The sequence below is a fragment of the Pelophylax lessonae genome (genome assembly GCF_965119305.1).
Source record: "Pelophylax lessonae genome assembly, chromosome: 9".
In the NCBI taxonomy this organism is placed as follows: Eukaryota; Metazoa; Chordata; class Amphibia; order Anura; family Ranidae; genus Pelophylax; species Pelophylax lessonae.
In genome coordinates this window covers 7,677,321-7,704,152 of record NC_138776.1, presented here as the reverse complement: position 1 = coordinate 7,704,152, position 26,832 = coordinate 7,677,321, and the positions used below count along the sequence as shown (strand labels likewise).

At 44.7% G+C, this 26,832-nt stretch overlaps 1 protein-coding gene across 1 annotated transcript; it reads right to left on the bottom strand.

Moving 5' to 3' along the window:
• Nucleotides 1-24,936: 24,936 nt before the first annotated feature.
• On the bottom strand, nt 24,937-26,084 carry LOC309564544 (C3a anaphylatoxin chemotactic receptor-like). Its single transcript, XM_082269186.1, has one exon. It carries the CDS (start codon nt 26,077-26,079, stop codon nt 24,991-24,993), a length of 1,089 nt encoding a protein of 362 aa, XP_082125312.1. The 5' UTR covers nt 26,080-26,084; the 3' UTR covers nt 24,937-24,990.
• Nucleotides 26,085-26,832: the final 748 nt, after the last annotated feature.

Here is a 26,832-nt window from a genome sequence, read left to right as displayed (position 1 = left end):
GTCAGCAAAGAAGATTTCATAAATTGTGGTTGTATTTAATATAATAATAATAATAATAATACATACATTAATCAAAAAATTTCAAAATATAATAAAACTATATATAAATATACAGTATCTCACAAAAGTAAGTACACCCCTCACATTTTTGTAAATATTTTATTCTATTTTATTCTATCTTTTCATGTGACAACACTGAAGAAATGACACTTTGCTACAATGTGTTTTGCTACAATTCCATGTTTTGTTAAGAGCCATTTTAGTGCTCAAAAGTTCGGGTCACCATTGACTTCAATGGGGTTCAAGATTGGGGTAAAGTTTGGGTTAAGTTCGGGTCACGAACCTGGACTTTTTTTTTCAAGTTCGGCCGAACCCGCTGAACCCGGACATCGAGGAGTTCGCTCAACTCTAGTCACTTGTGTTGCTTTTAATGTGTGTAATTATACAGTATATATATATATATATATATATATATATATATATATATAGTGATTTTCCCAGGCTCATATACATTTTTTTGTTTGTTGAGATGACACTTCTCAAACAAATGCCATTGGAAACATTTGTACAAGCTGTCCTCTAATGGCAAATCCCTTGGGCAAATGTCAGTTGGCAGTTAGATGCTCCCATAGTTACACAAATTCTGTACCTGAGGTCAACATTTTTGAACCAAGGTCAACAATAGCTTGACCTTTTGACTTATATGACCTATAGCATGTATGATTCAACAGTGCCTATTAGAGGTTGAGTTGGGAAATGCTCACCCATAAAAAGTAAAGGCAGATGGGATTGTCTACCTAAACTTTCCAAATAAAAGGACAGCAGCATAAGCTGACAGGAGGGCTTCATAATGACATAACAACAAAGAAGATCTATGCCAGAAGAAACTTCATGGGACCAAAGAAGAAACTTCACCTGAGGATGACGCTAGCGCCCGATTTCTTACAATCACTTGCAAGAAAGTAGAGTAAGCCTGGAACCTTTGTTGCCTACGGAGATCATGAAGCCACTAAGAAACTTTTAGCATATTCCTATATTGTATAGATAGGTAGTGTTTGGGCATGCTTATTGTATATGCAATTTCTCTCAAAAATGAGTACACCCCTCACATTTTTGAAATTTTTTTTATCTTTTCATGTGACAACACTGAAGAAATGACACTTTGCTACAATGTAAAGTAGTGAGTGTACAGCTTGTATAACAGTGTAAATTTGCTGTCCCCTCAAAATAACTCAACACACAGCCATTAATGTCTAAACTGCTGGCAACAAAAGTGAGTACACCCATAAAAAAAAAAGTCCAATATGGGCCCAAAGTGTCAATATTTTGTGTGGCCACCATTATTTTCCAGCACTGCCTTAACCCTCTTGGGCATGGAGTTCACCAGAGCTTCACAGGTTGCCACTTGAGTCCTCTTCTACTCCTCCATGGCGACATCACGGAGCTGGTGGATGTTAGAGACCTTGCGCTCCTCCACCTTCCATTTGAGGATGTCCCACAGATGCACAATAGGGTTTAGGTCTGGAGACATGCCCTGCCAGTCCATCACCTTTATCCTCAGCTTCTTTAGCAAGGCAGTGGTCGTCTTGGAGATGTGTTTGGGGTCGTTATTGTAGCACTGCCCCCGTTAGAGCTGCTTGATATTCACTCAGTGGGTTCCCACCCCACGGTTACCAGCACACAGCCATTAAAGACAAGTCCTTAACTCTCCTTGGCTCCCACTCCAATAATCAGCCCAGGGGCATTTGGTTGTTTTTGTTGTTTATTGTAGAATGGGGATAGGAAAAGATAATAGTGGGATACTCCAACTTTACCTATTCCCAGTGATTGAGGACTCCTATCTTCTCTGCTTTACAATAGATTCGGAACAGCCTGGCTGTTGATTCAGCCTGCCACTCCGGACGAATAGGAATTAAGTCTCGTATCTTTAAGATGACTTGGTGAACAATTAGTTAGCTTCAGGACACTCTCCCTAGTATCCTCTCTCTTGCTCTGCTGACACCCATCCACTGCCTATCCTATGAGCAGGGGTGCCCCCCCAGGTCAGGCCCCCCTTGAAACGAGTCCCTCTACTCACGATACTGCAGTCCCAGGGTCTCCAGTGTCTCCCCTCTCCCCTTCCCGGGATCTCTGTGTTCAGCTCCTCTCAACCGCGCCTCTGGCCCCCAGGATGACCTCCTGCGACCGCATGGCACCTCCACAGAGGAGAAGGCAGCCGCCCCCTCCCTCTGGGACTCCCAGATTCCAGCCAAAGGCCCCACAGCACATGTGCTCCTGGCTTTTATACAGTATCCCAGAATGCACTGAGGCGACCTGCCCTCTACCAATCTTCAGGACTTTATCAAAAGCCTATGCACCCATTCGTCAGGTTTCCTCCCACTGTCCAACATGCCTCCCTATTGGACCAGCGTGAAACACACTTCAGACTAATTGAATCACATACTGAGCACAATGAGCAGACCTCACTAACAGATCCTGCTCCCTGATAGGCAGAGAGCAATATAGATTTACTGTACCTGCAGCCCCTCTGGTAAGCAGACAGAGCTCAAAACTATACTCTCTCACTAGAACCTACCTTGGAGGGTGCTACACTATCATGTTGGAATACTGCCCTGCGGCCCAGTCTCCGAAGGGAGGGGATCATGCTCTGTTTCAGTATGTCACAGTACATGTTGGCATTCATGGTTCCCTCAATGATCTGTAGCTCCCCAGTGCCGGCAGCACTCATGCAGCCACAGACCATGACACTCCCACCACCTTGCTTGACTTGCTTGACACACTTGTCTTTGTACTCCTCACTTGGTTGCCACCACACACGCTTGACACCATCTGAACCAAATAAGTTTATCTTGGTCTCATCAGACCACAGGACATGGTTCCAGTAATCCATATCCTTAGACTGCTTTTCTTTAGTAAACTGTTTGCAGGCTTTCTTTAGAAGAGGCTTCCTTCTGGGACGGCAGCCATGCAGACCAATTTGATGAAGTGTGCGGCGTATGGTCTGAGCACTGACAGACTGCCCCCCACATATGGCGCTGAGCACGTGTACTCAACTTCTTTGGTCGACCATGGCGAGACCTGATCTGAGTGGTACCTGTCCTGTTAAACCTCTGTATGGTCTTGGTCACTGTGCTGCAGTTCAATTTCAGGGTCTTGGCAATCTTCTTATAGCCTAGGCCATCTTTATGTAGAGCAACAATTATTTTTTTCAGATCCTCAGAGAGTTCTTTGCCATGAGGTGCCATGTTGAACTTCCAGTGACCAGTATGAGAGAGTGAGAGCGATAACACCAAATTTAACACACCTGCTCCCCATTCACACCTGAGACCTTGTAACACTAACAAGTCACATGACACTGGGGAGGGAAAATGGCTACTTGGGCCCAATTTTGACATTTTCACTTATGGGTGTTGTCACGTACCTGAGAGGAGACTGAATTGACTAGGTTGGCCTCTCTTATATCTCCTACCCAGGCCCCACTGAGCATGAGACAGAGGGTGCCAAGGGACAGGAGGGACACGAGTGCCTGTGGGTGTTGATTGCAGAACCGGCAGCAGGGAATGCTACTCCGAGAAGGCTGGGGAACCAGAGAGGCAGGAACAGCAGTTATGTTCGGAGGACAGGTCCAGACTAAAGGGGCACTCTGCTTATGCTGATGGTTTTGGATAGGCAGCTTGAACAGGATTCCGGAGGCTGGAACATACAGCAATGTATGGTGCTGGTGCAGCAAACAGCCAGGCAAGCACTCAAATAGCTCCGAGAGTCAGGATCAGAGGCAGGAACAGAGTCAGTCTCAGGAATAGCCGGGGTCATCAACAGGCGGGCAGCGAGGTACCAAGTCATGTGCAGGGCCAAAGTCAGGAACGGAGCTGGGTCAAGGTCAACAGAAAGGCAGAAGCTGAATCCAAGGTCAGGTCCAGAACACGCCAGGCCAGCAATGGGTAAAGCATACAGGAACAATCAGGACACAGGGTACAGCTGAAGATTAGTCAGCAAAGGAAATGGGAATGAGCTCCCTTTAAACAGCCCGTCTGGCGGCAAGAGTAATTGAGCATGTGCGCATGTGCATTCGTGTTCGCGAATTGTTAGTCATTTTTCCACAAATACCCTGCGCATGCGCATATCCATGTGCCAGATGTCTCACAGGGATTCCCTGACAGGTGTACTCACTTTTGTTGCCAGCGGTTTATACATTAATGGCTGTTGTCACATGAAGAGATAGAATAAAATATTTACAAAAATGTGAGGGGTGTACTTACTTTTGTCAGATAATGTATATAACAAATCCAGAAATGCACACAATACAAAGTGGAAAAGCTAATATAAAAGACTCATGTCAAAACGCATGTAAACCGGAAGTGACGTCATGACATCATGACGTCTTGACGTCGCTTTTGGCGGACGTGCTGGCTGGTTGTTCGGTATTTGTAAATCGCTATCATGTCCCCTCTCAAGCGTCTATTCTCCAGCGATAATAAATTTAGCGTTTTGTAGTCTTTCCTCGTTAATTAAGGTCCTCCAATCCCCTTATTAGTTTTGTTACCCTTCTCTGGACTCTCCTCAGCTCCAGCGCCTCCCTTCTGAGGACTGGTGACCAGAACTGGACGGGATACTCCAGATGTGACGGAACCAGAGTTTTATAAAGTGGCGGGATTATCGTTGTATCTCTAGGTCAGCCTTTCTCAACCATTTCAACACAGAGGAACCCTTGAAATAAATTTCTGGTCTCGGGGAACCCCTGCTAAAAATTTAAAATCTACAACTCATGACACATTAGTGTGACAGTCAGTGGGAAGAATGCTCCTTACTCTTGTCATCATTGGGAAGAATTACCCCCCTTACAGATAGCTAAAAGGAAAAATGGTGTCATTGGGAACTTATCCGAGAGGCAGAAATTGTCTATTGCCCAAGGAACCCCTAGCAGCCTCAGGAGGATCCCCTAGCAACCTCAGGAGGAACCCTACGTTTTCACAGGACCCTGGTTGAGAAACCCTGATCTAGGGTATATCCCCTTTTTTATGCATACCGATATCCTGCCAGCTTTGGTAGCTGCAGCTTGACCAGTGGCGGCTGGTTGTTTAGGGGCGCAGGCCCATCCATGCGTCCGGCCCCCTAATCTGCATGCAGGGGCGCCAGACACATGGAGTTCAATGGGGATTTTTTTTTGTTGCATCACCTCATTAGAGCCAGAGGCTCTAATAGGGCGATGCAAAGGGTGGATCCAGGGCGCAGAGCAGTGCGTCCCGAACCCTCCCTGGCCAATCAGGAAGCGCATCCGATACGTGCTTCCTGATTGGCCACAAGGCCAACCCCATGCCATTGGGCGAGGAGGAGGCGGAAGTGGAAGGACTGGAGGAGACGCACCGCCGGGACCGAGGAGAAGCCGCCGTTCGGGGGACTGAGGAGAAGCCTATCGCCGCCGCTGCTGCTCCAGGTAAGTAAGGGGGCACGCACGCTGATCTCTGCATTGGGGACATGTATGCTGGTCACTGCATTGGGGGCATGTATGCTGGTCCTTGCATTGGGGGCATGTATGCTGGTCACTACATTGGGGGCATGTATGCTGGTCACTACATTGGGGGACATGTATGCTGGTCACTACATTGGGGGCATGTACGCTGGTCACTACATTGGGGGCATGTACGCTGGTCACTACATTGGGGGCATGTATGCTGGTCACTACATTGGGGGCATGTATGCTGGTCACTACATTGGGGGCATGTACGCTGGTCACTGCATTGGGGGCATGTACGCTGGTCACTGCATTGGGGGCATGTATGCTGGTCACTGCATTGGGGGCATGTACGCTGGTCACTACATTGGGGGCATGTACGCTGGTCACTACATGGGGGGCATGTATGCTGGTCACTACATTGGGGGCATGTATGGTGGTCACTGCGTTGGGGGCATGTAAGCTGGTCACTACATTGGGGGCATGTAACCTGGTCACTACATTGGGGGCATGTGCGCTGGTCACTGCATTGGGGGCATGTACGCTGATCTATGCATTGGGGGCATGTATGCTGGTCACTACATTGGGGCATGTATGCTGGTCACTGCATTGGGGGCATGTATGCTGGTCACTACATTGGGGGCATGTATGCTGGTCACTACATTGGGGGCATGTATGCTGGTCACTACATTGGGGGCATGTACGCTGGTCACTGCATTGGGGGCATGTACGCTGGTCACTGCATTGGGGGCATGTACGCTGGTCACTGCATTGGGGGCATGTATGCTGGTCACTGCATTGGGGGAATGTATGCTGGTCACTGCATTGGGGGCATGTATGCTGGTCACTGCATTGGGGGCATGTACGCTGGTCACTGCATTGGGGGCATGTACGCTGATCTCTGCATTGAAGGGGGCATGTAAACTGGTTACTGCATTGAAGGGGGCATGTACGCTGGTCACTGCATTGAAGGGGGCATGTACGCTGGTCACTGCATTGAAAGGGGGCATGCTGGTCACTGTGCATTGAAAGGGGGCACGCTGGTCTCTCTGCATTGAAAGGGGGCATGCTGGTCACTCTGCAGTGAAAGGGGGCACACTATACCTTAATTACTGAAGGCCCCTTTCACACTTTTGCGACCTCAAAGTCACGCAATTTTTTACAGCGTTCTTTGCCGCAAAGCAATGCTTATTACATTTTTCTGTTTGCGCCCCCCCCCCCAAAATTTTGAGCACCAGCCGCCACTGAGCTTGACATTGCATGCCATTGCTCAAAAAAGACACCACACAATTCTTCTGCGCTTGAAGGTCGGCCCCAAAGAGGTTCTACTCTAGGATCTCCATCCAGGCAAAATCAGATAAATGCCACCTTGCTGCCCTCACAAGACTAGGGATGTCTGGGTAACTGAAATAGAGAAATAAACAGAGGGCACACCGGCCTAGTGAATTATCCTTAGTAAAAAAGGTTTATTATTGTATAAGAAAGGTACTCACAAACAAGTGCTTGATGCAGGAATATCACATTGGAGTGGCTGTAGTGCCCAATGTTATCACATCAGGGATAAAAAAAGTTCACAGAAACCCCTTGACGCGTTTCGAGGTCCTGCCTCTTCTTCTGGAAGAAAGAGCCAGGACCTCAAAATGCGTCAGCCAGTTTCTGCGGACTCGATTTCATGCTATTGCTCGCTCAGCACGTTTTCAACTAGGACCCCCAGATCTTTCTCCATCCTTGATTTCCCCCAGAGGTTCTCCCCCTAGTTTGCGTTTGTTTTTAGCCCCCAAGTGCATGACCTTACATTTCTCCACATTAACCATTTGCCAACCAGCCGCCATCGATATACTGCGGCAGGTCGTCAGGTTCGCACGAATCGCCGTACCTGTATGGCGGTTCGAGGGAGCGATCCTGGGGGCGCGCGCTGCTAGAGGCGCACTCGCCAGTGGGGAAGCCGATCCGGGCCGGTGGCTGCGATTTCCGCCGGGCACCAGCGATCGCTTCCTGTGGAGAGAGAACGGCGGTCTGCTGTTGTAAACACAGCAGACCGTTGTTCTCTCAGTTGTCAACACAGAGCTCCTCCTATTTAGGAACACAGGTCTCTGTGTTGATTCCACAAGCCCATCTCCCCTTACAGTTAGAAAACACCCCCTAGGCTCACATTTAACCCTTTGATCTCCCCTGGGTTAACCCCTTCCCTGCCAGCGACATTATTACAGTGTCAGTGCGAGCAGGCAGCTAGGGGGCGAGCACGCACCTCTGCAGGGTGTTCCCTCCCCCACTTTGCAGCAGGGAAGCCGATGCACAGGTCATGTAGCTCCGATTGCCACCTGACACCCGCGATCGCTCCCCGATGAGAGAGAAGGACGGTCAGATGTTGTAAACACAGCTGACCGTTCTTCTCCCTGGAATGATCATAGAGTGCCTGTGATCCTTCTATATAGGAACATAGGTCTCTATGGTCATTTCACAAGCCACGCCCCCCACAGATAGAATCACTACCCTAGGCTCACATTTAACCCCTTCCTCACCCACAATGTTGACCCCTTTCTTACCAGTGTCATCTTTACAGTGACAGTGCATATTTTTTGGCACTGATTACTGTAGTGATGTCACTGGTCCCCCCAAAAGTGTCAAAAATGACAGTTAGGGGTCCAATCTGTCCTCCGCAATGTCGCTGTCCCGATAAAAAATCGCAGATCGCCGCCATTACTAGTAAAAAAAAAAAAAAAAAAATAAATATAAATGACATGAATCTCTCACCTAGTTTGTAAACGCGATAACTTTTGTGCAAACCAATCAAAATACGCTTATTGGGATTTTTTTTAACCAAAAATATGTAGCAGAAAACAAATTGGCCTAAAATGATGAAAACATTTAGATTTTTAAGTTTTTTTTTTATGTTATATAGCAGAATGTGAGAAATATTGTTTTTTTTTTCCAGAATTGTCGCTATTTTTTTATTTATAGCGCAAAAAATAAAAATCGCATATATGATCAAATACCACTAAAAGAAATCTCTATTTGTGGAAAAAAAAAGGACATCAATTTTATTTGGGTACAGCGACTGTGCAATTGTCAGTTAAAGTAACGCAGTGCTGTATCACAAAAAATGGCCTGGTCATTAAAGGGGGGGTAAATCCTTCCGGTCCAGAAGTGGTTAAACCTCATTTGCCCTGTAGTTGCCCACCCCATTATTTTTTATCAGGTCATTCTGTAAAATTTCTATATCCTGATGTGAAGTTATTGCTCTGCTTATTTTTTGTGTCGTCCGAAAAAACTGAGATTGAGCGATTTATCCCGTCCTTTATATCATTTATGAATAAATTAGACAAAATTGGACCCAGGACCCCACTTACCACTTCAGACCAGTCTGAGTACACCTTATTTATCACCGCCCTTATATATATATTATTATATATTATGATGAAAATGCAAAAATAAACACCTCCCCGCCCTGCTAACAAATGTCTGTGTAAAATAACAGGGGGGTGGCTGGTTACTTAAAGCAGAAGTACGGGAAAAGCTTGTTTGGCTGTACTTCTCCTGTGGATCACAGCAGTGTAGTTTGGTTTGCACTCCTGTGACTCATTTTCAGCAGACAGCGGGCTGAAGCCTGCTGTCGGCTGATGTCACGGAGCCGTTCCAGGTGATAATACGGTCGGGATCCGGGTTAAATTTGTCCCTAGGGGGTGCTTTCTAACTGTGTGGGGGGATGGGCTTATGGAATCAACACAGAGACCTGTGATCCTAAATAGGAGGAGCCCTGTGTTCATTGCTGACAGAACAGCGGTCTGCCGCTCTGTCTGCATCGCGGGTTCCCGATGGCAATCGCGGCTGCCGGCCCCGCAGATCAGCTTCCTCTCTGGCGACTGGGTGCGTGTGCGCGCCCCCACGAGCGCGCCGTAAGATACTGACCTGCCACAGTATACTGTATGTACGGCGGCTGGTTGGCAAGTGGTTAATTATGTTTTCCTGTATTATGGTGCCTAAAAAGTCCTTTTGAGGGAGTTCTTTCTTCTCCCCGTTCTGTATAATGGTTTCTTCAATTATTTTTCAGCAAATCTTCCTTCCCTAATTCTTCGTTTGGAAAGGACAGCATTTTTTTTTTCATACTGCAATGTTATGGCGCTGGCCATAAAGTTTTCCCCGACAGTCTAAACTTCCCTTTCACTAGTCTGAGTTTTTGGAAGGCGCGGCCTGATTTCAGGTATTTGTGACTTCATTTGTGACACCTCCAAACCACAGGACTTTGTGGTCGCACGCTTCCGCACAATTCAAACATTATAAATATAAATTATACATTTTTTTTTCAGTTTTTCCTTTATATGTTACTGTGAGATAAAGCCTTTAGACACTGCTGTGTTCTAATCTGCTCTTCAAAAATCACCAATTAAAAGGGAAAAATAAAAATGTTTCATTCATACGTTACTGTGAGATACACCCTTTGGATACTGTTGTTCTATTCCGCTATTCAATAAACACCCATTTAGGGGGAAATGCGTTGTGGAGGATTTATGAGATACAGTAGATGTGGTAATTATTAATCAATTTTATTTTATCTACTTCCTTCTTCTTTTTCCTCCTTCTTTGATCGATGTCTCCTGCTTTTACCCAACAAATTATACTCTTATTACCATTTATTTTTCCAGTACCTTCACCCCCTTCACCCCTAAGGGTAAACAAATCCTAGTGCATAAGCACAATTTTGCAACTTTGACATGTTTTCTGTTCTGTACTTCCAGGTAGTGCATCCAGGTGGATTATACTGCGTTTTTTTTTGTTTTCAAGACAAATTGGGCTTTTTATTTGGTGGTAAATGGTAATGGATTTTTTTTTAATCAAAGGAAAACTGGCCCAAAAAAAATAAATAAATAATAATAATTGTTTTAAAATGTAGCTGTAAATTTCTTGCTCTTACCATAACCTTCCACCAAAGAACAACCCAAACAATGAAAAGTATCAACTCTGACATTTGTGCCAGTTCCCCATCCCTAATAAATATAAAGATAAGAAAACAAGTTGACACATGACCACATGGTCCTAGAATCCAATCGTGATCAGGCTTGTTGGTGGGACTTTAAGGGGTCGGGTACTTACAGTAAAAAACTGCAAGCATAATGTAAAAAAATTCAAATTTTATTCAAAGACAGATATTGTTAAAACCAATTTCATCATACAACAAATACATACAGAATATCATAGTCAAGAAATTCAACTGTTATAAGGTGTCCTATGAAATGCCAATTCTACGCGTTTCGCAGACTGGTATATCCAGTCACTGCTTCATCAGGAACATAGTAGGCGGTCATTTCACCTTTATTAGCTTCAAGAAAGTAAGAAAAAATAAATACAAATCACCATTTTGTACTTAGCATATGGAAAATAGCACCATACCTTTATCACTTATATAAATGCTTACCATACTTCATAACCATCATCAATTACGCATTGGTCCAAGCAGACGTATCTCTGATACATATAGGCTCATGAGCCCTAACCGTCACCCATAGGGGGCAACAAGCACCCACCCTGGGGACAGGTATAATGGTGCAGACTGGACCGTGCTTAGATACGCGGCAAATATCCACTACGGCAGGCACTTAGAGAGGGATGATGATCGTCCCCCATTGCAGCACCTAGACAAACATAAAAAATATATATATATATAGAATATGGCTCGTTGTTGGATAAAAGTTAACTAGATGTATAATCAAAATCCCGTGTGTTCCTCATTTCATAATGAGCTCATGTATTGATTATATGATTACAGATGTTATATAATCATAGCTGTGTGGATGTATTCCCCAAAACAATATAGTGTATTTCAGGGGGCTAAGCGGGGAAACAGAGGGGTGTTTCTCAACTTCTTATTTACCACCGAACTAATGACAAGCATCCCCTTAGATACATTCACGTATTTACCAGACCCCTTAACCACTTAAGCCCCGGAGGATTTGGCTGCTTAATGACCAGGCCCTATTTTGCGATTCGGCACTGCGTGAATTTAATGGACAATTGCGCGGTCGTGCAACGCTGTACCCAAATGAAACTGAGGTCCTTTTCTTTTGGTGGTATTTGATCAGCTGTGCGATTTTTATTTTGCACTATAAACAAAAAAAGACCGTCAATTTTTTAAAAATAACAATATTTTTCAAATTTTTTTATATGAAATCCTCAAAAAAAAAAATGTAAAAATCTAAATTTTTTAACATTTTAGGCCAATTTGTATTCTGTAAGCGTATTTTGATTGGTTTGCGCAAAAGTTATTGCGTTTACTAACTACAGGAAAGATTTATGTCATTTATATAGTTTTTTTTTTTTTAAACTAGTAATGGCGGCGATCTGTGTTTTTTTTTTGCGGGACTGCGAAATTGCAGCGGACAGTTCGGACCCCTAACTGACATTTTTGACACTTTTCGGAGTACCAGTGACATTACTACAGTAATCAGTGCTAAAAATATGCACTGTTACTGTAAAAAATGACACAGGCAGGGAAGGGGTTAACTTTATTGGTGATCAGTGGGTTAAATGTATCCCTAGGGGCGTGATTCTAACTGTGGGGGGCGTGGCTTGTGATGTAACCACAGAGACATACGATCCTACATAGCAGGATCGTGTAGTCTCTGCACTTACATCAGGGAGAATGAGAGACGGCTTTGTTTACATCAGCCGTCCGTCCTTCTCCCCCTGAGGGAGATCGCGAGTGGCCGGTGGACATCGGAGCCGCTGGTCACACGCACGGGGATCCCTGTGAATGAGCGGGGGAGGGAGTGCAGCTCTGGCGGTGCACGCTCGCCCCCTACATGCTCCTGGGCGAGCGATGTAGCCCTACGTCGGTTTGCCCAAGAGCGGCTGACTGCCGCAGTAAATAGTCGTGCGGCAGTCGGCAAGTGGTTAAAGTCCCACCAACAAGCGTGACCACGATTGGATTCTAGGACCAGGTGGTCATGTGTCAACTTGATTTCCTATCAAAGAATAACCCAAAGTAAATTCTCCCGCTCCTGACAATCGCAGCGATACCACATATGGGGATGTTATTTGTTGTTGGTACCCGTAGTACAGCCCAGAAACAATAGTGCCCATTTTACTTTTTTTATTCCACCTAAAACACGCCAACACTGACAGACAGACAACACTAATAAAATAAAAAAAATCCTGTCCCCAAATAAAATACTGACCCTGACCTTTAACCCTGACCTTGACCCTAACACTAACCTTTGAAAACCTTGATCTTGTTATTTTATTATTTATTTTCTTTATTTATTATTTTTTATCTTTAATTTTTATTTGATTTGGATTTATTTATTTTTATTTCGTTTTCACAGCTTTGGTTTGTTTACATTTCCTCTCCTGTGAGAAGAGGAAGATACAATGTATCATTTTCTTCATTCAGCCCCGGTTCACACTTATGCGAGTGCGGGAAGGCTGCGAATCCGCAGCCTGTTCCCGCATCGCACACGCACCCCTGGCAGTTCACACTGCCATATGCGATGGCTGGGGGATGTCAATGTAATCTTAACGACACCCCCAGTTTGATCGCATATCGCAGTGCGATCGTGCAGTTCGCACAGGATCGGATCGCACAAGTGTGAACTGCTGTGCGATCCGATCCTGATGCGGCTTCCAAAAAGGGTCCTGTGCGTGTTTGGTGCGGCTGCGGTGCGAATTTAGCCATACAAACTGTATGGCTAAATTTGCCCCGCACAGCCGATCGCATGTAATGTCGGAGCAGTGCGCTCCGATATTACATGCGAACCCCGCACACGCACAAGTGTGAACCGGGGCTTAGAAGAGGAAGAAAATACAGGGGCGGGCTCACAGTGACTGATAACGGTTGTAGCCAATTAGAGACTATAAGGCTCCATTCACACCTGGGCGTTTTCAGCTCCAAAAACGCTCAAAAGAAACACTTCCAAAACGCCCAACAAGTAAAACCCCATTCATTTAAATGGCCCCTGTTCACATCTGAGCGTTTTGCAAAACGCCTGTAGCTGAAAAAAGTACATGAGCTTCTTTTTGGGCTGATTACCAGCGTTTTTGATAGATGTCAATGAAAAACGCCTGAAAAAATCGCGGTAAAATCGTGGTAAAAATCGCGGTAAAAATCGCGGTAAAATCGCGGTAAAAAACGCTACGCTCAAGTGTGAATGCAGCCTAACAGTGATCAGGTAACCCGGAACCGACAGTCCCGATTGTTAGAGCCCTGGTCTCTGTGCCGGGAGTGCGCTGCGCGGCATGCTCCCAGCACAAAGGGAGATACGCATATATGTTGCTCCATGGGAAAAGCCCACTTCAGTGAGGCCCCATATAAGTGTGTGGTCGGCAGGAAGGGGTTAAAGTATAAACTAAAGGCAAAACTTTTTTTATGAGATGGATTAGACCCCCTGCCAGGTTTATTGCTGTCTTAGCCCCTATTATGGAGACTCACCCTCTCTATTTGTCCTGTTTACTGTTATCATTGAAAGTGAAAGTAAAGGAAAATCCTAAATTTTGGGTTGTCCTCAGGAAACAAATAACTTGGAAATCTTCCAATGGGGACACTAGTTATGGTGACCTGAGAGGGTCTCCAAGGAATGTCATTGGTTTGCAGGGATTTCCTCTCATTTCCTGATTGGCTATGGGCAGGAAGTGGAGCAAAATCTCTGCAATGGCATACCTGCCAACTGTCCTGTTTTTCCCGGGACAATCCCGGCAAATAGGAGCCTGTCCCGGGTATTTTACATTGTCCCTGTTAATCAGGGACAATGTAAATCATTTTTAAAAAAAAAAAAAAAATTTTTTTTTATTTTTTTTTTAATTTTTTGCCACACAGTGTCGCTCTCACCCCAGCTAGGTGTTGTAGTTCTGGCAGCAGGTTGTCTCTCTCTCTCTGTGTCCGCTTACTCTTCCCGCCTGTCGCAAATTTAACGTGTCACCGGAGCCAGGGTGTCAGCATGGTGCACTTTCCAAAATCCGCCAGCAGGGGGAGGCAGAGCACCTTCCGACAAGCTGGAGGCCTCACACTCCATTAATTACTACTATCAATAATGTTTTTTTATAGATATAATTTATACACCTGTTAACCACTTCCTTACCGAGTCATGTAAAATGACGTCGGCAAAGTGGTTGTCTAGATCCGGGCCGCCGTCATATGACGTCGGCCCGTTCTAGCTGCTACTGCGCGCCCCCGGCGGCGCGCAGCGGCGCGATCAGGGATGAGGCTCGTCCCTCGGACATAGCCCATCACTGATCAAGGTAAACAGCCAATAGAAATTGGCTGTTTACCACGTGATCGGCTGTGTCAATCACAGCCGATCACATGAGCGGCTCCAGCACGAGCCGCTCGTTCTCTCTGCAATGCGCGCCCCCGGGGGCGCGCAGAGCAGCGATCGGGGACGAGGCTCGTCCCTCGGACAGAGTCGATCCCCGATCTAGGTAAAGAGCCAATGAAATTGGCTCTTTACCACGTGACCGGCTGTGTCCAATCACAGCCGGTCACAAATGTCAACAGAGAACACGGTAACTAGCTGTCACCGTGTTCTCCTCCTCACACACTGATCCTGTGTGAGGAGGAGATTGTGGTAACAGCTAGTTACCAAGTACAGTGCACCCCAAACACACTGATTGCCCCCCCCCCAATAAAGAGCACCTGTCACTAGCCCATCAAAGTACCCGAGTACCTGTCACCAGCCCATCAGGTACTCAGATGACAGGTACTCGGGTACTCTGATGGGCTGGTAACAGGTATTCAGGTACTCGGGTACTCTGATGACGGATACTCTGATGACAGGTACTCGGGTACTCTGACGGGTACTCGGGTACTCTGATGACGGGTACTCGGGTACTCTGATGACAGGTACTCGGGTACTCTGATGACGGGTACTCGGGTACTCTGATGACAGGTACTCGGGTACTCTGATGACGGGTACTCGGGTACTCTGATGACAGGTACTCGGGTACTCTGATGACAGGTACTCGAGTACTCTGATGACGGGTACTCGGGTACTCTGACAGGTACTCGGGTACTCTGATGACGGGTACTCGGGTACTCTGACAGGTACTCGGGTACTCTGATGACGGGTACTCGGGTACTCTGACAGGTACTCGGGTACTCTGATGACGGGTACTCGGGTACTCTGATGACAGGTACTCGGGTACTCTGATGACAGGTACTCGGGTACTCTGATGACAGGTACTCGGGTACTTTGAGTACCTGTCAACGGAGTACCCGTCATCAGAGTACCTGAGTACCTGTCACCTACCCATCAGAGTACCCGAGTACCTTCCACCTGCTCATCAGAGTACCTGACGCCTGAAGTACCCAAGTACTTGCCGCCTGCTCATCAGTACCCATCACTACTCATCAGTACTCATCAGTACCTATCACATATCAGTACTGATCATCAGTACCCATCAGTACAGTATCACCTATCACCTATCAGTCAGTGAGTACTACTCATCAGTACCTATCACCTGCCTGTCACCTGCCCATCAGAGTACCCGAGTACCTGTCACCTGCCTATCGGAGTACCCGAGTACCTGCCACCTGCTCATCAGTACCAGAGTACCTGTCACCTGCCCAACAAAGTACCCGAGTACCTGTCACCCTTCATACAGCCACCATGTCCAAGTCCAAAAAGGTTTATATACGTCGTCCGTTTAAACCTAAATACCGGTGTTATGGTAGCAGATAGCTGCCATAACCCTGGTATTTTTTTAAACGGTGGACGGTTGGCTTTCCGATAAGGGTGGTCCCAGCGGCGGATTCGCCGTGGGATCACCCTTCCGGGATGGCAGAAGAGGCGCCCCCCCCCTCCCGACGCGTTCCGGTCCCTTTCCCCGCTTACCGGACCCGCCGGCAGCGGGGAAAACGATCCGGTCCCGAATCCTCACAGACAGGATGTCGAGTGAGGGCAAGCTTGCCCTCACTTGACTCTATGGTCTTGGAGGACCGGAGCTACGGAAAATGTTGTTGCCTAGCAACCGGTTTAAAGGTCCTTTTTTTTTTTTTTTTTTCATTTTATATTATAATTATTATTTTTTTTTTTTTTTTTCTATCTTTTAGTGTACTTGTGAGATCTGAGGACTTTTTGACCCCAGATCTCACAAAAAAGAGGTCCTGTCGTGCCTATTTCTATTACGAGGAATATTTACATTTCTTTTAATAGAAATAAAAATGATCAATTTTTTTTTTTTTTTAAACGGTGTAAAAATAAAAAATAATAAATAAAATAAATAGTAAAAAAAAAAAAAAAAAAAAATTAAAGCGCCCTGTCCCCGTTAGCTCGCGCGCAGAAGCGAATGCATACAGAAACCCCGCCCACATATGTAAACGGTGTTCAAACCACACATGTGAGATATCGCCGCGATCGTTAGAGCAAGGGGAATAATTTGAGCCCTAGACCTCCTCTGTAACTCAAAGATGGCAACCTGTAGAAATTTTTAAATTGTCGCCTATGGGGATTTTTAAGTACCAAAGTTTGTCACCATTCCGTGAGCGTGCGCAATTTTGAAACATGACATGTTGGGTATCTATTTACTCGGCGTAACATTATCTTTCACATTATGGAAAAAAATTGGGCTAACTTTACTGGTTTCTTATTTTTTAATTAAAAAAAGTGAATTTTTTCCAAAAAAATTGCGTTTGGAAGACCGCTACGCAAATACGGTGTGATAAAAAATAGTGCAATAATCTCCATTTTATTCTCTAGGGTCTCTGCTAAAAAAAAAATATATAATGTTTGGGGGTTCTAAGCAGTTTTCTAGCAAAACAACTGATTTTAGCTTGTAAACACCAAATGTCAAAAATAGGCCTAGGCAAGTGGCTAGGATGCATGATGATGCTCCTTGGATGTTCGGCCCCTCTATATGGCTAGGCTGTGAAAAAGTCTCACACATGTGGTATTGCCATACTCAGGAGGAGTGGCAGAATGTATTTTGGGGTGTCATTTTTGCTGTGTACATGCTATGTGTTAGGAATATCCTATAAATTGACAACTTTGTGTAAAAAAAAAAAAGTTTTCATTTTTTTCCCACATTTTCCAAAAACTTGTGGAAAAAAATGATATGTTCAAACGACCCATAATGCCTCATAGAATATACGTTGGAGTGTTTGCTTTCCAAAATGGGGTCATTTTGTGGACTTTTCCATTGTATTGGTGCTCTAGGGCCTTGAAAAGTGTGATAGGTAGTAAGAAAGTTTTATGTGTATTTATGCTCCTAGAACGCCTGAATGTGCTTCTTGGACGTGGAGTCTCTTTTTGTGGCCAGGCTGTGTAAAAGTCTCACACATGTGGTATCGCCATACTCGGAAGGAGTAGCAGAATGTATTTTTGGGTGTAATTTTTGCTGTGTACATGCTATGTGTTAGAAATAGCTTATAAATTGACAACTTTGTGGGAAAAAAAAGAAAAAAAAAAATTTTTCTTCATTTTCCCAAGAATTGTGGGAAAAAATTACAACTTCAAAAAACTCACCATGCCTCTTACTAAATACCTTGGACTGTCTACTTTACAAAAAGGGGTCATTTGGTCGGTATTTGTACTGTCCTGACATTTCAGGGCCTCAAGAAAGGAGATAGGCAGTCAGTACATCTGGTGTGATCAATTTTCAGTAATTGGTACCATAGCTTCTAGACTCAATAACTTTCACACAGACTAAATAATATACACTAATTTGGGTTAATTTTACCAGAGACATGTAGCAGTATACATTTTGGCCCAAATGTATGAAGAAAAATTTATTTTTTGCAAAATTTCATAATTGAAACTAAAAAAAAGTGTTTTTTTTTTCAAAATTTTTGCTCTTTTTTTGCATATATCACGAAAAAAAAACCCCCCAGTTGTGATCAAATACCACCAAAAGAAAGCTCTATTTGTGTGAAAAAAATGATAAAAATTTTGTTTGGTTATAGTGTAGCATGACTGAGCAATTGTCATTCAAAGTGCGAGAGTGCTGAAAGCTGAAAATTGGTCTGGGCAGGAAGGGTGTCAAACTGCTCTGTATGGAAGCGGTTAATTGATACATATATATAGTTTTCTAGCTCTAGATAAATGTGTGTACATATCCGTGTATGTGTGTGCATATATATATATATTGCTCAAAAAAATGAAAACAGACCTCAATCCTCAATGGGAAAAATCTCATGCTGGATATCTATACTGGTATGGACTTGGTATGTGTTAGGATCTATACTGGTATGGTCTCGGTAATGTGTTAGGATGGTATGGACTGGGTAATGTGTTAGAATCTATACTGGTATGGACTGGGTAATGTGTTAGGATCTATACTGGTATGGACTGGGTAATATGCTAGGATCTATACTGGTATGGACTGGGTAATGTGTTAGGATCTATACTGGTATGGACTGGGTAATATGCTAGGATCTATACTGGTATGGACTGGGTAATGTGTTAGGATCTATACTGGTATGGACTGGGTAATGTGTTAGGATCTATACTGGTATGGACTGGGTAATGTGTTTGGATCTATACTGGTATGGACTGGGTAATGTGTTAGGATCTATACTGGTATGGACTGGGTAATGTGTTAGGATCTGTACTGGTATGGACTGGGTAATGTGTTAGAATCTATACTGATAATGACTGGGTAATGTGTTAGGATCTATACTGGTATGGACTGGATAATGTGTTAGGATCTATACTGGTATGGACTGGGTAATGTGTTAGGATCTATACTGGTATGGACTGGGTAATGTGTTAGGATCTATACTGGTATGGACTGGATAATGTGTTAGGATCTATACTGGTATGGACTGGGTAATGTGTTAGGAAGGAAAGGATGCCACATTGTTTTATGTAAATGAAAATTATCACCCTACAGAGGGCTGAATTCAAAGACAGGTGAATAAAGTGTAAAATGTGCTCAGGTGTGACCATAGAAAACATGGAATATGGAAATATAAATAAAGTGCAAGGTGTAAATAAGTACAATAAAACTTAATTATAGCAGATAGTATAATCGTACTTATTTACACCTTGCACTTTATTTATATTTACATATTCCATTTTTTGTATGGTCACACCTGAGCACATTTCACACTTTAGAATTGCAGGAAATTGTGATGAGAATTTTAAACTTTAGGCAGAAGTAGTGCAGCTGAATGGGAGAATTATTCCAACTCTGCTACTTTGGCCTCAAGTTTTCAATTCCATTTTCAATATCCTGTAATTCTCTCTTTATGAAGTAGACCCTATAATCTGATAAGTAGGCGGACATTAATTATGCAGAGTGGGCGGAGCTTCAGGGAAGTGGGTGTGGTAAGTAATTGAAAGCTGTGCTGCAAAGTGTCCCTGGAAATTTTTTTCAAATGTTGGCAACTATGCAATGGGGGACAGATAGTGAAAAAAAATCTGAAAGGGGTTATAACCTTTCCTTGCTCTATCCAAAATGGAAAAAAAAAAAAAAAAAAGGTTTTGCCTATATTTCTATTTTAAGGTTTTCTTGCAGTAAATCCAAAGAAGGAATAAAACCTCTGAAGTGTATTAATGCGCTTTTACTGAACAAAATGCTGTACATACAACGTATTACAATTATAGGCATACAGTACATGACTGACAGATACATAGTATCTCACAAAAGTAAGTACACCCCTCACATTTATGTAAAGTGACAACACTGAAGAAATGACACTTTGCTACAATGTAAAGTAGTGAGTGTACAGCTTGTATAACAGTGTAAATTTACTGTCCCCTCAAAATAACTCAACACACAGCCATTAATGTCTAAACCGCTGGCAACAAAAGTGAGTACACCCCTAAGTGACAATGTCCAAATTGGGCCCAAAGTGTCAATATTTTGTGTGGCCACCATTATTTTCCAGCACTGCCTTAACCCTCTTGGGCATTGAGTTCAACAGAGCTTCACAGGTTGCCACTGGAGTCCTCTTCCCCTCCTCCATGATGACATCACAGAGCTGGTGGATGTTAGAGACCTTGCGCTCCTTCACCTTCCATTTGAGGATGCCCCACAGATGCTCAATAGGGTTTAGGTCTAAAGAGATGTTTGGCCAGTCCATCACCTTTACCCTCAGCTTCTTTAGCAAGGCAGTGGTCATCTTGGAGGTGTGTTTGGGGTCGTTATGTTGGAATACTGCCCTGCGACCCAGTCTCTGAAGCGAGGGGATCATGCTCTGCTTCAGTATGTCACAGTACATGTTGGCATTCATGGTTCCCTCAATGAACTGTAGCCCCCCAGTTCCGGCAGCACTCATGCAGCCCCAGACCATGACACTCCCACCATCATGCTTGACTGTAGGAAGACACACTTGTCTTTGTACTCCTCACTTGGTTGCCACCACACACGCTTGACACCATCTGAACCAAATAGGTTTATCTTGGTCTCATCAGACCACAGGAGATGGTTCCAGTTATCCATGTCCTTAGTCTGCTTGTCTTCAGCAAACTGTTTGCGGGCTTTCTTGTGCATCATCTTTAGAAGAGGCTTCCTTCTGGGACAACAGACAGTAACGAGTCACATGACACTGGGGAAGGAAAGTGGCTAATTGGGCCCAATTTGGACATTTTTACTTAGGGGTGTACTAACTTTTGTTGCCAGCGGTTTAGACATTAACCACTTGCCGTCTGCTCACGTTGAGCCTACTGCGGCAAAGTGGTTCGTTATTGTCTGACAACGTAGACCAACGTCGTCAGACATTCCCCTTTCTCGGAGGCTCGCTCCCGCTGTATTCAGTCACAGCGGGAGTCGGGCCAGGGGAGGGGCAGCGGCGATCGCCACTGCTCTTCCCCGATCGTCGGGGAATCGAGTGTGGAGATCCGCCCGCCTGTGTAAACACAAGCGGGCGGATCTCTGAAGTGACAGGCAGGGTCAGATTGCAGGGTTCAGCATAGTTGAACCCTCGATCTGTCCTTGTGTCACACAGTCACCTCCCCCCCCCACACGTTAGTAAGCACCAGGCATACATTAACCCCTCTCTCTCCAATAAAATTAACCCCTTCCCTGCCAGTGTCATTTTTACAGTAACAGTGCATATATATAGCACTGATTACTGCAGTAATGTCAATGGTAACCCCAAAAGTGTCAAAAATGTCAGTCAAGGGTCCGATCTGTCCGCCGCAATGTCGCAGTCCCACAAAAAAAATCGCAGATCGCCGCCATTACGCGTTAAATAAACCCCCACCAAAAATGACAGAAATCTTTCCCTTAGTTAGTAAACGCAATAACTTTTGCACAAACCAATCAAAATACGCTTATTGTGATTTTTTTTACCAAACATAGGTAGCATAAAACAAATTGGCCAAAAATTAAAAAAAAATTTGATTTTTACATTTTTTTGGGGGGAATTTCATATAAAAAAATGTGAAAAATATTATTATTTTTTCAAAATAAACGTTCTTTTTTTGTTTATAGCGCAAAAAGTAAAAATCAGGTGATCAAATACCACCAAAAGAAAGCTCTGTTTGTGGGAAAAAAAGGACGTAAATTTTGTTTGGGTACAGCGTCGCACGACCGCGCAATTGTCTGTTATAGTTGCACAGTGCCGAATCGCAAAAAGTGGCCCAGACATAAGACAGCAAAATCCTCTAGTGGTAAAGTGGTTAATGGCTCTGTGTTGAGTTATTTTGAGGGGACAGTAAATTTACACTGTTATACAAGCTGTACACTCACTACTTTACATTGTAGCAAAGTGTCATTTCTTCAGTGTTGTCACATGAAAAGATATATAAAAAATTTACAAAAATGTGAGGGGTGTACTCATTTTTGAGAAATATTTTATATACAATAAGCATGCACAAACACTACCTATCTATAGAATTGGAATATGCTAAAGGTTTCTTAGTGGCTTCATGATCTCCATAGGCAACCAAGGTTCCAGGCTTACTCTACTTTCTTGCAAGTGATTGCAAGCAATCGGGCACTAGCGTCATCCTCAGGTGAAGTTTCTTCTTTGGTCCCATGACGTCTCCTCTGGCATAGATCTTCTTTGTTGTTATGTCATTTTTAAGCCCTCCTGTGAGCTTATGCTGCTGTCCTTTTATTTGGAAAGCTTAGGTAGACAATCCCCCCTGCTTTTACTTTGTATGAGTGAGCATTTCCCAACTCAACCTCTAGTAGGCACTGTTGTATCGTACATGCTATAGCTCATATAAGTCAAAAAGTCAAGCTATTGTTGATCTTGGTTGCAAAATTGTTGACCTTGGTTACAGAATTCCTGTAACTTTGGGACCATCTAACTGCCAACTGACATTTGCCCAAGGGATTTGCCATTAGAGGACAGCTTGTGCAAATGTTTCCAATTTCATTTGTTTGAGAAGTGTCATCTCAACAAACATAAAAATGTATATGAGCCTGGGAAAATCACAAAATATATATATATAATTACACACATTAAAAGCAACACAGGATGGAGGGCTCAGGTACACCATCCAACCCTGCTGTCAGCAGCCCATCACACTCTATGAGAGTCTGATATCTGCTGTGGTTGGATGAAGCTGGATGTTACACTGAGCGGTACTTACACTATATTTTCAAAAGTTTTGGGACGCCTGCCTTTACACACTCATGAACTTTAATGGCATCCCAGTTTTAGTCCGTAAAGTTCAATATTGAGTTGGCCCACCCTTTGCAGCTATAACAGCTTCAACTCTTCTGGGAAGGCTGTCCACAAGGTTTAGGAGTGTCTATGGGAATGTTTGACCATTCTTCCAGAAGCGCATTTGTGCGGTCAGGCACTGATGTTATACGAGAGGCCTGGCTCCCAGTCTCTGCTCTAATTCATCCCAAAGGTGTTCTATTGGGTTGAGGTCATCCATGTTTTTATAGACCTTGCTTTGTGCACTGGTGCACAGCCATGTTGGAACAGGAAGGGGCCATCCCCAAAGTGTTCCCACAAATTTGGGAGCATGAAATTGTCTAAAATGTCTTGGTATGCTGACGCCTTAAGAGTTCCCTTCACTGGAACTAAGGGGTCAAACCCAACCCCTGAAAAACAACCCCACGCCATAATCCCCCTCCACCAAATGATTTGGGCCAGTGGACAAAGCAAGGTAACACTTGTGGGTTTACCTAATAATTTTTTTTGTATTATTCTTCTTTAAGGGGTCGTGGCAGGGGGTGTGTCTTATGCCTACATACTTTTACAAATAGGTGTCCCTCTTTCCCATCCCAAAGAGTTGGGAGCCAATGGCAGCTGCAAGCACACAATAGGTTTCTTTAGGATGGAGAGCGGGAGAAAGGTTGGGTAAATATGTCCCATTTACCAGCCCCATCCTTTCCAGAATGAGCATGAAGAGTGATCAGTACTGATCACTGACTGGGTTTATTCATAACTGAAGCATAGAAATCTGTGGGGGGGGGGGGGGGTAGGGATGTCAGGTTGGTTGTATGGGGCCCCGTGGTTTCTAACAGCAGCCCTGGGGTTATATTAAAATCTACTACATGTTGTCATCGTCAGTCTTTCTTTGGGCCTTCGCCCCCTGGCTGGATACACTTTCACAGCAGTCATATACTGGTGGTGTCTGCACTGGTTATTGAAATGGGAATGTGTCCTATCTGCATAAACCTTTAAAGCTAAGAAAAAAAATGTCACTGAAGATTCAGTCTGCAGCGTTCCCTGGAGAAATTTTTGGATAATATTGAAAGGAGGCATCCAAATATCGAGGGACATTGTGAGTACAATGCCGGGACAAGGTCATCTAGAGCCCAGGGCGAATATGCCAAACTGCCTCTCCCACCCAAGATGTATGAGCATTATGTCTTAGCACAAATCCCCCCACAAAAACACTAAGCACTAATCTGCATGCTTACCCCCCAAGCATAAATTCTCCCTCTTCCCAGTACAAATCTGCTCCCCTACTGAAATCCCCCCCCCCAACACAAATCCTCTACCCCTAAAATGTCCCCACCTAGTATACATCTTCTTCCCCGCACGCCACATCCCTCCTCCCAGCACAAATTCCCTCCATATCCCCCCTACCAACACAAATGCCTCTAAATCATGACTCTTAGCCCCCTCTCCGAGATTTGCCCTCCTAGAACAATACTTACCCCCCTGCCGCCCCCCCAAATTCCCCCCTCCAACACAAGTAAATATCCTCCCCATCTCCTTGTGGCACCCCCTCCTTCCTTACCTGACACCACAGTGTCCAGGCCAGGTGCCCCCCCTGACCACCCTTTTTCCCGGCCCTGGACCTATGGACTGTTGCAGCTGCTATACCTTGTGCATCCAAACTAGTGCTTGCCTGGCCTGGGATATTATTAAAGGTGCCCCAGTGCTGTCCATTATCCGGGGGATATTACTAGAAGCATTGTCCTAAGCAGTAGCGATAAAGTGGAGAGAGTCCTCTGATTGCTGTTCTGTGCTTGCAGAGTATCCCACAGCTCCCTACGCCCTACCCAAGCTATTCAGAATTACATTTTAAAAAAGGCAACCCCTAGACTGTCCATTGAGCCTGAAGAGTGGATGCGGATGTGTGCCTGGCTGCTGTTGCACCATTTTGGGAAAAGAACCTGAGGCAAACCTACAGGGGTGAGCGCTACAAATAGGAAATCAGCTAAAGTGGTAAAATTTCCATTGGTAATTGAACTCAGAGAGCCTGGCTGTCTTCCGTTGTGAGTTTGCTCCTGGTGCGCTCAGTACTTCTAGAGAGCTCTTCACTGAGGGCATTTTGCATGAGCCTGCGAACGGACTGTTGCACCCTGCTCTTCATATCCTTCCCCATGAAGACGTAGAGTATCGGGTTGATACAGCTGTTGAAGTAGGCCAAGGCCACCGATAGATCATCCAGTTTTTGCAAAAACTCAAAATCCATGTATAGCGTGAGCAAGCCTGTTATGTGGTAGGGGGCCCATGTGACAAAAAACGCAACCACAATGCCTAGAGCCACTTTGGTGGTTTTCCTGCCGACCTTGAAAAGTCGGGTATTTTTAATCTTAAAAGCCAGTAGGATGTAGCTGGTGGAAACAATTAAGAGAGGGATCAGAAAACCAAAAATCATGCGTGTGTAAGTAATTTTAACCTTCAGAGACTGCAAAGGGCTGTCCTTGGAAAAGTCCTCTTGTAGATTGTATCCGTAATTTGAAAAAGAATGGTTATAATAATAGTCATAGTCTTCATCTGGGTTGTCAACCACATGTTCAGTATGCAAGTGTGAGTGCTCTTCGATTTCATAATCACAATAAGTTATATTATTATCGTGTAAGGACATTTTTCGGTGCAGTAGAGAAGGTAGACACATCAAGAAGGACAACATCCAAATAACCCCGCATAACACCCATGCCATTCGTAGGTTGCGCTTATTTTGAGCCCACACAGGTTGGACAACCAAGAGACATCGGTCAATGCTAATGGCCACCAGGGTGAAGACACTAGCAAACATGGTAAGGTGGACGATGACAGGTACAACTTTGCAGAGAGCAGGGCCATATAGCCAATCCTCGTAGAAGAACTGAGCAATGGACAATGGAAGAAAAAGACAGCAGGTGACATCGGCCAAAGCAAGGTTCCAAAACCAGATGGTGTTCACCGTCCTTTTCATATTCCAAGAGGTGATCCAAATTACCATCAAGTTCCCTGGGACTCCCACAAGAAAGGTGACCACCATGACAAGGATGGTAAGCACTGGAGGGTTGATTTGCTCTGGGTCAGACGCTGAGTCCTCGGTCTCATTCATCATCCTGAAGTCCTGTAAAGAATAAAATGAAAGTTTGAAACTGATTGCTGCGGGGCAAAGCAGACAGAGTCTATTCTAGTCATAAATTATCAACTGAGAAACTGAATGACCCCTAGTCATAGTCTTCACTCATAAAGTTCTACTAAGGGCCCTCTGGAGGTTTAAAGGGTAAGTTCACCTTTACTGAAAATCTGTAAGGTGAACTTATACTGGAGCAGCATCCCGGTGTCTGACAGCAGGGGATCATGGGACACTGGTACAGCGGGACCAGGGGGATGGGGTCTTGTGTAAGTTCACCTTAAAGATTTTTCACCCATGGCCTAGGCAAGGGGTGGGCAGGAGGGATGGCTGCCCTGGGCACTATGGTGTCATGTGAGGTGAAGGGGGCACCACAAGGAGATTGGCGGGAAGGGATTTATGTTTGGAGAAGGAATGTAGGGGCTGGGGGTAAGAATGGTTCTAGGAGGGGAAATTTGGTGGGGAGGTGTGCTAGGGTGGTGATTTGGGGGGATTTGTTCTATTAGGAGAATTTCTTTTGGGGGGGGGGTTTGTGCTATTAGGGATAATTGGGGGGTATTTGTGCTACAAGAGGAACTTTGGGGGAAAGTATTTGTGCTAGGATGGAGAATAGGGGAGGGGAATTTGTGCTGGGGGAGATTTGGAGTGGGTGGGAGAGGAACTGTGTTAAGAGAGCATATTTGAGGGGTAAAAGATTTTTGCTAGGAGGTGGACTTTTTTTGGGAGGGGAGATATGTG